Source organism: Bacillus rossius, chromosome 10 (assembly GCF_032445375.1).
Source record: "Bacillus rossius redtenbacheri isolate Brsri chromosome 10, Brsri_v3, whole genome shotgun sequence".
Lineage (NCBI taxonomy): Eukaryota > Metazoa > Arthropoda > Insecta > Phasmatodea > Bacillidae > Bacillus > Bacillus rossius.
The window spans coordinates 10504817-10517603 of NC_086337.1; the positions used below are offsets into that span (position 1 = coordinate 10504817).

The 12787-nt window shown below is 42.0% G+C and overlaps 1 protein-coding gene across 2 annotated transcripts in view; it reads left to right on the forward strand.

Annotated features, from left to right (window-relative positions):
- LOC134535776 (ubiquitin carboxyl-terminal hydrolase 8) overlaps positions 1-12787 on the forward strand; it is a 203561-nt gene that overhangs the window by 97776 nt on the left and 92998 nt on the right. For both annotated transcript variants that reach the window (XM_063375026.1, XM_063375027.1), the window contains exon 8: positions 9480-9744. In XM_063375026.1, coding sequence (XP_063231096.1) covers positions 9480-9744 — 265 coding nt within the window. The remainder of the gene's footprint in view (positions 1-9479; positions 9745-12787) is intronic.

Consider the following 12787-nt stretch of genomic DNA (forward strand, 5'->3'; position numbering starts at 1 on the left):
ATAGTTTATAAACTTCGTAAAAAAAAATACTGTGTGGAGTTGCATTGAAAACTTCAGCTCATCAGTGCTGATTTTGAGGGAACAGGTTAATGTGCAGACAAATTTCTAAAACAAATTCACATCATTCTACCAACCAGTCTATCTCAATGTGATAAAACAGCCGTTAAAATTCCAATCAGCATGGGCCACAAAGCAGGGGTGGGGCGACACTTACTTGTGAAATTGATGTGACGTTTCAAGTACCTGTGTATGTTTCCCCATGTAAATTGCTCACTTAAATCTTTAGGCAAGCCAGGCACTAACCCGTCCAGCAAGTCAAATCGATTCCCGGCGAACTCCTTTCGACACACCAGCCAGCGTTCCAGTGTGGAACCAACTTCAAATTTTGCATTCCCATGGCGTGCAAAACACTTACAAGGCATAGCTAAACCTGCAAATCACTGGTCAATATTTCACTGCACTCGTGGAACATTTCACGGCCCGCGTTGACAAGCTCTCACTCCGTGACTGCCCATGTCAAAGTCTTACAGCTGTCTCCCATCACATGACTTTCTCTTCTCTTTCCCTCTAACATCACGCTAGTGGTGCACGTAGACAAACTACAGACGCGAAAAGGTTCTACGCCCACACTTCTCAATAATTACTTTGCAGTTAATATTATCACATAAATCCTTAACACTAATTAAAACTAAAGGTTAAAACTTAGAATAACACTTTTAAACCTCACAAGTTTTCTAGCATCTTTTAAAATTGTTGCCAACTTCTTCATGAGTTCCGCTAAAATTTACTGTAAGAATAAAAATTTGAACAGAAAAAAAATAAATTTGATTACTTATAAAACTTAATCAAATAAAGTTGATTTGACATATTAAGAATAAAATTAATAAAATAATTACCAAGTTAGTGGCCTTAGGGGAACCTACATCACAATGTAAATGCTTTATTCTGCATCAAGTTTTGTACGCAGTGTCCAGAAGTGCCTTACAATCTTCATTGTCAACACCATCCTATCTTGCTTGACATTACTAATCATTGTCCATCTGGTTAATATATTTTTATGTGCTGTGTCTCAACTATATTTGGACCATTATACCATTTTACATAAAAATATTATTTACCTTAAATATTTCACTTGCATATTCGTTATTGTATTTTTTAATTATTCTGTCCAGTTTTTTCTTGTATTATTATTTTATTTTATAATTAGCCTTGTAGCCTAGTTTAATTTTTAAAGTAATGCTGTTTTATCATTTAGATCAGTTATTGCTTAATATGTGTTTGTACTTGCTAAATTTACTTGCATTCCACTCATCATACCAACCAGAAAAACCTTTGTCACACTGTAAATCAGACCTTGCCTGAACAAGGGCATTGCTAAACTTATGGATGGTGTGCCTAAGAAATATTGTCTGATAACGAGGGCTCTTTATCCATATTCCCACCACCTCCCATTATAGATTGGCTCCATAGTTTAACAGACTCAGAAACATTATTTTTATCTTAGCAGGGAAGAAAAATACTGTCCACAATGTTGTGAATACATCTCAAAACTCTCTAATGAATGCAATAAAAATTTGCTGGAATATTGACATTTGAAGGAGCAGGCAACATAAGAAACTCAGTTTGTATAGTTGACACTAATATAACAAATACTTGACTTAATAAAAGGGGAAAGAAACCCATGTGCACTGCGCTTGCTATAACCAGCGATCCCGGCTGGGCGGCACAATTTCCTCGATGGTGAATAACTGTACATGTTTGAGTAATTGAAGACCTTGCTGCAAAAAGGGGATAACTCACATTTCAGTAATTTTACAGGAGAGACAAAAAACATATTGCAAAATTGGGGCTACTATATGTGCATGACTTGTTTACATTTTCATTATAAAGTATGGAAAAGTGTATCGTCAACCACATTCACAATAAAATTGCTTCGGAAGTAAATCGTTAATAAGTTAATAGTTTTTTGCTCCAAATAATGAAAATAATAATACATATATGTATAATCCCTAATTAATGACAGTATTTTAAATTAACAATATTACCACATGATAGAAGACTCTTTGTACTCTTAAAAAACTATGTATTGTAATAAAATCAATATACATAACATTAATTTCAGAGAAGTACCCAAAACTTAAGATAAACAATACAATGTTATTGTAACAAGTCAAAGTACAACACTTCATTATGTACTATGAAAGAATATGGCTGTAAATGAACACACACAAACATCTATTACACGTTCACAGTGAAATGTAGTCATCGTCTGAACAAGAAGCACCACATTCTAGATCTATCGTTGCCACAGACTTCAAGTTATTGTAGTACCACATGTCACACTTCGGAACATACTGTTCTGCGAGTTTCATTGTGTCCCTTAGTTTCGCATCTTTAAGTGGTAGTTTCATCACATATGCAGGAGGAGCATCAAGTGAAAGTTGTTGTTTAGCCTTTATTAAATTAAAGTTTTCATAGTAAAGTTCACTTTGGTGACTGCAACATCGCAGAACTTGTGATGAGCCAGAGTAGTGGAAAATACGGAAACGCGATACAGTAAATACACTTGTGCCCTTCACTTTTTTCAGAAACATTTGCTTCAAATGTGTGACGAAATCTCGTACATCATCTTGTTTTACGTCAATGACAAAGAACTTCTTAGGTGAGGTTCTTCACCAAACTTTTGTACTCTTGAGGCAAATATACCCTCTCTGTTTTTCTGATGTTTATTTCAATGCGACCAAAACACCGGTCACATGGAAGGAAGCTGTGGCCCGGTTCTGGAAATCGGTGCACAATATCGTCAAATCTCCCTATTTGTGTGCAGCTAAAAAGGAACTGGACTAAAGCATTGTTCTTATTCTGTGCACAGCAGTTGTCTGAAAAAAGGAAGACTTTCTTTACCGATGTGTTGAGCACATTATCAAAATAACTTTTCAGGAACGAGATAACTTCATTTGAGCCTTTCTTTGCTGTACATTCATCATACATATAATAGTGGGCAGTTTTGAGTTTCGCTGAATAGATACAGAAGTTGTAGATCCAAACCTGGCGACAGTAAAAAGCATCGCTGGACGGTACTTTTGTAAGGGGCATATTTTGTTGATAGTCAAAACAGAGTGTATCGGTAAATTCATTGTTTTCAGCTTCATGTATCTTACCTTTCATGCTTGTATAAAACATGTCTGCTTTAGTGATGTGAACCATTTTTTCAGTCTCAAGTAGTTTCTTTTCCTCTATAGAAGTTGCCCCATTTATCTGGTTCTCCAGAATATCACATGTTTTGCACGTGTCTGTACGAGGCCTCCCGAATGAATAATTAAAGTTATTTCGAAAATATCTGTAATAATAATCATACGTCACAGTAGGTTTGATGTTTTGTCCTTCCTTCAGACGATGATGCACATCAACTTCATACTTCTCCAGATACATTTGGTACATATGTGATATGTTTAGCAACGGAGACAAATAATACCTGTTGCTCTTACCTCTGCTGTAATGTGATCTCCTTGGGAAGCTTCTGATATGGTTATCGACTTGCTGTTTGATATTTTCGGGAATAGCATTTGCTCTGGTATCATGTTTCCCTCGGCCATCTGTTGGAGGTGTTACAGATGTTGACATGTGCTTTGCAATCCTTTCCACTCTCTTCTTACCAATGCCATGTAGTAAGCAGAATCCCATTTTGCAAACTTCGATTTGCTTTGGGCCGTCCCTAACCTAAAATCAAAGCAAACATGCAATAGTAAGTACACATGTTCATTGGCGTGATGATTGTTTACAAGATAAGGGTAGAGGTATTGAACTTACTTTGTATTTGATACTGTAGCAGCGAGGTGACTTGTTTCCGGATACTATTCTTCGTCGGGCTACTGGTAAAACTGTAATCAGTCCACTAAGGTAAGAATCTTGTCTTTCTTGTTCTGCTATATTATTGAATGCTTTCAAGAATAAATGTTTGCGTTCATTAGTCAGACTGCCGAGGCAGTTTTTCTTGCACTTGCAGTTTGTAGCTGTTTGCCTGCCTGGTTTCTTTTTACCTCTATGCCCCACATAAGCCTCACCACGAGCACGTTTTGATTTTGCTACATTTCGCTTCCATTTCTTTACATTACACTTTCTTTTTCTACCTCTATTTTTACTTTCACCTTTATCTAGTTCTGAATCACTATTTTCCACGTTGGACGGAATATATTCACTTCCAGATGCTTCAAGGTCTGTACACTCATCACTACTTTCTGCCATACTTGATAATCGAACAGATGTTTATTTTTTCTCCATAGAGATTATACTTAGTAATCACCTTCGAGCATATAGAGTGCGTTCCAGCTATATGTTTTCATGTTCACATCTAAAACAGATGATGAGAGGCGACGTAGCAAGCGAGATATGCAGGTTGAATATTTAAAAGTGATTTTTATGGGTGAAAAATAATTTTAATTGTAACTGTGAACATAAGTTAGGAAAATATGTTAGCTGCAAAGAGGGGATAACTCCGCAACTTATCCCTTTTATGCACCAAAAGGTTGCAGGGGATAACATTCTACAGTCTGTTGCTAAGGCATTTAAAAAGGTATTTATACCCTTTCTGCACCAGTTTATGCAGTGATTTTTTTACTGTATAGCCAACCAATAAAATGATTTTAGGTAAAAAGTGGACTTATCCCCTTTTTGCACCAAGGTCTTCAATTGTGTGGTTTGTATATTATTTGAAACACTGGGGTGGATTGTAACTTAAAATAAAAGTAATAAGGTATATAAGAAAGGTGAACATATTAATTATTACTTTATTACACTGTGAATTTTTGAATATTCAGATTATGCTTTAGAGTTATTTTTAATAAATAAGGCTCATAGATGAGTAAAAAGAGCAATTGCTATAAGGTATAAGTTAGAAAGGCATTTTTAACTTTTGCTTTAGAGACTACATTAAAATAACCCTAAAATAAAATGATAAATGTAAAGAAACTGTTTATAAATCATTAAAAGAAATTAAGGTTTGAAAAAATGTTGAAGATTTAAAATATATAATTGTTTTAAAAGCATATTAAATATTGAAAAGCCGGCTGGCAAGCAATATGTATTGGTTTCAAATAGACTATCTTGTACCCATAATGTAAAGCATGAGATACATTTAAAGTTTTGGGTAATTTAATTTAGTGTTCCTTTAGGCATCTTTGGGCAATAATGATACCAGTAATTGAGTGTATTTGGGTGTTGATTTTGAAAGTATAAATTTGTTCATTTCACATAGTGATGCTTCAAAAGTATTTGCAGTTGAACTTAATGTAGATACGTAATAGAAATAATACTGTGTTTTATCGCATAATTGTTGTACATTTTATACTAAAATCAAGTTTGGAAAATAGCGGTGCAATTTTTTGTTAGGTAAAGTTATTCATAAAAACAAAACCCATTTATGGAAAGTACGTTTATTTAAAAAGTAGATTATACAAAAGCATGCCAAACAATATGAATGAATAAGTCATGCAACAAAAACCTTTCTTCAACTATAAATTAATTTTGAACAGAGCTATGTTTTAAAGTATTTAATGTAATTTATATCCTCATACTAATAAAATTATAGTTAGTATTTTTTCTCTTTCACGTTTACATTATTGTACTCTATTAAATTTTATGTCTTGCTGCTTACTACCTTACTACTTTGTACTAATTATTATTTTAAGTATTTATTATATTTGTATTTGTCCTTGTGTTGTCTGTTTGTATGGATGTCTTGTCTTTGTTTCTTGTTTCTTTATGTATTTGTGTATATTTTGTATACGTCGTGCCCACCACTAAAGTCCCCGGACTGTTGGTGCGCATGTAACAAAATTCAAATATAAAAAAAATAGAAAAACAAAATTTGTGACCCGAATGCGAGCCTGAATTAATGCCTAACTATCGTCGTAGTACACACTTACCACGAAATAGTGCGAGCCATCAAATGTAGTTAACTCGGCATTCGACAAAGAGCGTGCGTTGCATGCAATCGGCGAGAAATCAATATCGATATTCGACTACGTGTGTGCGCTCTATACGGGAAGCAACCTAACCAAACATCAATTCGGTGAAATATCAATATTGGTATTTGACTATGTGTGCATGCTCTATACGGGAAGCAACATAATCAAACATGAATGCTGCCAACTAGCGCTGTCTATAGTTTTATAAGCGATACAGCGTCGCGACGCAGACAAACAGATAAAGATTATAACGTTTAAAAACATTTTTAGAAGAACATTTAGACATCAGACCTCTTCATACTTCTGTTAATTAAATAAGTAAGTGGTAATGTCTGAATAAATATTAGATTTATACTTAAAAATACATTTTTTGTATGGAAAAATATCTACGCGAAGTACTCGAAATCTAATAGCGGGGCCAAAAATATAATGGGACATTCACGCGAGAAGTTGTTTTATCTAATTTTGATGCCCTAAAATATGGATGAGACGATTATGCGCATGCGACAATTATGCGATAAAACAGGGTATTCATTTCCAAGAATTATCTGCAGCACGCTGGCCCAGGTGTGAGGGACTAGACTCTGCTGGACCTGCATCAGGAGTAGCAGAAGCTCACTCAGTTCTGAGGAGCATGGTGGCGAGTTCAGGAGTTCAGCCCGGAGGAAGAACTTGAACTCACAATGCAAAAGAAATGATCATTAACTAAAATAAAAGGTGCAAAAGGTCAAATTAGTACGATGGTGTCAAAACAAATTCAAAAATTTATGGGAGGAATTGTGTTTGGTGGGGTTACTCAAGGTTGGGAAAGAGTCTGTTCATAGAGGCACAAAAAAAAATTTAAAAAGGTGAAGACAAACAAAGAAAAAAATCTTTTGCACTACATGATCAACCAAAGGCAAAAGAGTTCAAGAAATAACTTCCCCAGATATGGGACTGCATGCCGTAAAGTTTTCTGACTACAGGGTGTGTGTGTGCAGGTCGGAGGGCTCCTTGCCTGTGGTGGACCGGGCAGCCAAGGCACGGGCACTACAGCGGTACAAGGAGCTGGCCCGGGAACGAGCTCTGCAGTGTGATGGTCGAGAGTCCTGGCTGCAGTCCAGTGTGACTACAGGGTGTGTGTGTGCAGGTCGGAGGGCTCCTTGCCTGTGGTGGACCGGGCAGCCAAGGCACGGGCACTACAGCGGTACAAGGAGCTGGCCCGGGAACGAGCTCTGCAGTGTGATGGTCGAGAGTCCTGGCTGCAGTCCAGTGTGACTACAGGGTGTGTGTGTGCAGGTCGGAGGGCTCCTTGCCTGTGGTGGACCGGGCAGCCAAGGCACGGGCACTACAGCGGTAGAAGGAGCTGGCCCGGGAACGAGCTCTGCAGTGTGATGGTCGAGAGTCCTGGCTGCAGTCCAGTGTGACTACAGGGTGTGTGTGTGCAGGTCGGAGGGCTCCTTGCCTGTGGTGGACCGGGCAGCCAAGGCACGGGCACTACAGCGGTACAAGGAGCTGGCCCGGGAACGAGCTCTGCAGTGTGATGGTCGAGAGTCCTGGCTGCAGTCCAGTGTGACTACAGGGTGTGTGTGTGCAGGTCGGAGGGCTCCTTGCCTGTGGTGGACCGGGCAGCTAAGGCACGGGCACTACAGCGGTACAAGGAGCTGGCCCGGGAACGAGCTCTGCAGTGTGATGGTCGAGAGTCCTGGCTGCAGTCCAGTGTGACTACAGGGTGTGTGTGTGCAGGTCGGAGGGCTCCTTGCCTGTGGTGGACCGGGCAGCCAAGGCACGGGCACTACAGCGGTACAAGGAGCTGGCCCGGGAACGAGCTCTGCAGTGTGATGGTCGAGAGTCCTGGCTGCAGTCCAGTGTGACTACAGGGTGTGTGTGTGCAGGTCGGAGGGCTCCTTGCCTGTGGTGGACCGGGCAGCCAAGGCACGGGCACTACAGCGGTACAAGGAGCTGGCCCGGGAACGAGCTCTGCAGTGTGATGGTCGAGAGTCCTGGCTGCAGTCCAGTGTGACTACAGGGTGTGTGTGTGCAGGTCGGAGGGCTCCTTGCCTGTGGTGGACCGGGCAGCCAAGGCACGGGCACTACAGCGGTACAAGGAGCTGGCCCGGGAACGAGCTCTGCAGTGTGATGGTCGAGAGTCCTGGCTGCAGTCCAGTGTGACTACAGGGTGTGTGTGTGCAGGTCGGAGGGCTCCTTGCCTGTGGTGGACCGGGCAGCCAAGGCACGGGCACTACAGCGGTACAAGGAGCTGGCCCGGGAACGAGCTCTGCAGTGTGATGGTCGAGAGTCCTGGCTGCAGTCCAGTGTGACTACAGGGTGTGTGTGTGCAGGTCGGAGGGCTCCTTGCCTGTGGTGGACCGGGCAGCCAAGGCACGGGCACTACAGCGGTACAAGGAGCTGGCCCGGGAACGAGCTCTGCAGTGTGATGGTCGAGAGTCCTGGCTGCAGTCCAGTGTGACTACAGGGTGTGTGTGTGCAGGTCGGAGGGCTCCTTGCCTGTGGTGGACCGGGCAGCCAAGGCACGGGCACTACAGCGGTACAAGGAGCTGGCCCGGGAACGAGCTCTGCAGTGTGATGGTCGAGAGTCCTGGCTGCAGTCCAGTGTGACTACAGGGTGTGTGTGTGCAGGTCGGAGGGCTCCTTGCCTGTGGTGGACCGGGCAGCCAAGGCACGGGCACTACAGCGGTACAAGGAGCTGGCCCGGGAACGAGCTCTGCAGTGTGATGGTCGAGAGTCCTGGCTGCAGTCCAGTGTGACTACAGGGTGTGTGTGTGCAGGTCGGAGGGCTCCTTGCCTGTGGTGGACCGGGCAGCCAAGGCACGGGCACTACAGCGGTACAAGGAGCTGGCCCGGGAACGAGCTCTGCAGTGTGATGGTCGAGAGTCCTGGCTGCAGTCCAGTGTGACTACAGGGTGTGTGTGTGCAGGTCGGAGGGCTCCTTGCCTGTGGTGGACCGGGCAGCCAAGGCACGGGCACTACAGCGGTACAAGGAGCTGGCCCGGGAACGAGCTCTGCAGTGTGATGGTCGAGAGTCCTGGCTGCAGTCCAGTGTGACTACAGGGTGTGTGTGTGCAGGTCGGAGGGCTCCTTGCCTGTGGTGGACCGGGCAGCCAAGGCACGGGCACTACAGCGGTACAAGGAGCTGGCCCGGGAACGAGCTCTGCAGTGTGATGGTCGAGAGTCCTGGCTGCAGTCCAGTGTGACTACAGGGTGTGTGTGTGCAGGTCGGAGGGCTCCTTGCCTGTGGTGGACCGGGCAGCCAAGGCACGGGCACTACAGCGGTACAAGGAGCTGGCCCGGGAACGAGCTCTGCAGTGTGATGGTCGAGAGTCCTGGCTGCAGTCCAGTGTGACTACAGGGTGTGTGTGTGCAGGTCGGAGGGCTCCTTGCCTGTGGTGGACCGGGCAGCCAAGGCACGGGCACTACAGCGGTACAAGGAGCTGGCCCGGGAACGAGCTCTGCAGTGTGATGGTCGAGAGTCCTGGCTGCAGTCCAGTGTGACTACAGGGTGTGTGTGTGCAGGTCGGAGGGCTCCTTGCCTGTGGTGGACCGGGCAGCCAAGGCACGGGCACTACAGCGGTACAAGGAGTTGTCCCGGGAGCGGGAGGCGGCGGCGGAGCGAGCTCTGCAGTTGGCTCGGGCACGGGATGACGTGGAGGGGGAGTGGCTGGAGGTGCGGGCCCGGAGAGAGGGGGAGGCGGACCGAGAGCTGGGTGCCTCCTTGCAGGAGCAGGAGGAGCAACTGCTGAAGAAGATATTGCGGCTGGAGAGCGAACTGCAGGTCACGGTGGGTGTTGTCCTTTAACCATGAACCTGTATGTTATCTGCTATGATCTCCTCGTAAACGAAACTAAAAACCATATTATTTATCTACCACTAGTAGGGCATAATGTAACCACTACTGGCTTTTGGGTTTAAGCTACGACTGTATAATTGATTTTTTTTTTTTTTTTTTTTTTCCGGCATGTCTTGTATTGTGTCTTAAGGTTTTTGCTATCACCTCTTGAAGATGGTTATAAGAAGTTGTGCCAGATCTCAAATACCCAGATGAGGCTTGTGCCCAGAGGCAAAGAACTACTAGGTGACTGGTCATGAAAGCTTGTGGTCTAGGCTTAACGTACCATATGACTGCGGAGTTGTGAGAGACGAAGAGCTGTGATGAGATTAGAATGAGCAATGACAGAAAGAATGGGCCAGGAAACAGAAGTACTTTGAGAAACTATTCCTCACCTCACGGCAGTGTTCACCATGCATCTACGTGGGTAATCCTAGAACTGCCCTATGTCAGATCAATTTTAATGCATCCATATATCAATAAAAAGAACTTCGGGTTGGTAAATTTTCCTACAGTGACTTTAAACAAATCTACATATGGAATTTCATTTATCATATATCAAACTCCATAAGAAGTATTAAATAAAACTTATAAAATCCAATGAAAAATTTATTTAAAAAATGCACTGACATAAGGGTTTTGTCATTCTTTACTCATGTCTGCATTTATTGAACACCCTTGCAGCCAGTACATACCTGGATGCTACAATATTTTTGATTGTACCAGCGTAACCACTTCACGTTTTCTTCAACATGGTAAACGTACTATCTCGTCAGGCTCCTGTATTAGACCAAGTCATGGTGGATTGTTTTGGTATTAAAAATAATAATACTTGTGTAGTTGATTATAATTTAACATACTCAAAAAAAAATCAACTTATTAAATAAAAAATGGTTTGCTTATAAAGTGAGTACAGTAGAACCCTGTTATAATGTTCCTGCATATAATGCTTTCCTGCTTATAATGTCATATTTTTAAAGTTCCAATATTTCCCCCATAAGGACAATGTATTTATTTCCTACATATAACGTTCATAAATAGTGTAATTTCCTGCTTATAATGTTTGCTTTCTAACATTCAATAAATGGGGAAAAAATGTTTTAAAACCAAATTATTTCAACACTTACGATAAAAAGTTTCCTTTATGTATGCTTATGTTTACAATCACTGCCATACAATACAAGAAGTTTGTTAAAATACAATTTTATGCAATATACTGAAGGTACACAATGTTCATAGTTCCGTGTCAGTTGGCACCCTTAATCAACTCTTCTCTTCCTTGCCATTCCAGTGGGTATTCAGATGCACGTACATAGTCCTACGATATTTAAGTTACCAACCATTGAGCGAGGGCATAACTAAATGTGTTTTCTATTGCTTACAAATTTTTTTTTTTTCATTCATACGTAGGAATCCCAAAATTAAACATTTTCAGGTGGCGAAGGAGTAGACGTTCTCACTCTTAATGTTGTCATGAATCGTGAAACATTTTACAAAAAATGTGGCAGTGTATCTTTAAAGACAAACAAAATTTAACCAGGGAACAAGACGAAGTTGAAAAATTGTTGGCTTATTTCAGAAAATTCAAGTAACAAGTATACTATCTTTGGTTTTAACATTAAAGTTGTTTACATAGCTTGGTGAGTCCATTAGTACAAAGCTCAAACATTGTTAAGTGCTAAATTGAGATTTCCTGCTTATAACGTTTTCCTGCTTATAATGTTTTTTTCTTGTGCTCCCTTGAAAAAAATTATAACAGCGTTCTATTGTAATTTTTTTTTTGCATAGAACACTTGGAAACATGGCTTTAGTGTGACCTAGTATTTACAAACTCGTGCTGTTGTTGTGCTTTTCAACTTAATTTCAATGGTTTAAGTAATTTGGGGTGTGTGCAAATGTCGGCATGTAGTCGGGGTTTCCTTGCTTCACGAGCTGACGGACCACCCAAGACAACCAGTGTCTGCGGCAGAACCAGCTGTGTATCCGCAAAGCTACACATGACACAGCCCTTTACAGAGCTCTCGGAGAGATAAGTTTTAAGAACAAACACAGGAAATACTGTCCCATTAGTGGTAGATTTACCGTATTTACTTGCGTAAAGGCCCCCCTTTTCCCCCCCAAATTTTTGACTCCAAAAAAGGGGAGGGGGTCTATACACAAATTTGGAGGAAAAAATAATTTTTTTTTATGTATGAAAAACTAACATTTAATAAAAGCAAAATGAAATACCGGCACAACCTATTTAAACGCCAATTAAATTTTGATTAAGTGAAACAGCTGGCGGAATGACTGGCAAGTCGTGCATCTTTGTTTAAATGAGGGAGGGCGGGGGAGGCAGCGACGCGGCAGGAGGGAGAGAGAGGCAGCGAGTCCGCAGGGGGGGAGAGAGGCAGAGGCGTGGCTTAACCTCCCTCCTGCCAGCTAGCCAGCCAACCAGACAAAGGAGTGTTAGAAATACCACACACTTCCCTTCCTCCTTCACTTCCCCTCTTCTTCACCGACAACACTGCACATCAACACAAGCACGCGAGTCCAGCTTTCTTTATCTTTATGTCGTTTGAGATACGACTAACTGCTTACGTCTGTCACGCCTCACGACAGTCCTACTGAGAGCGGACAAACTATAATACCAGTCTCTGTATCACTGCCGCTTACAAAATCACCTCCCGCCACTCACAATACATGGCTTGCTGTTTGATGCATGCCAAGCTGCCCTGCCTTCAGATAAACTCAGAAAAACACATTTTTAAAGTTTTTCTCAAAAATGTTTACAAAACAAGGAGGGGGGGCGTATACGCGGGCGGGGCCTTTACGCGAGCAAATACGGTAGTTGATGCAAGTTAACTAGTGAGCAAGGTGAGCCAAACAGAAATTCCACAATTTCCTGCTTAACTAAATAACTTTGTGCAAACCAAATTCTCAATGTAACTTTATTTGCATGGTAGTGTTTTTAGTTTAAATTTTCAAATTAATAATGATTGCAAATCACTTTGGT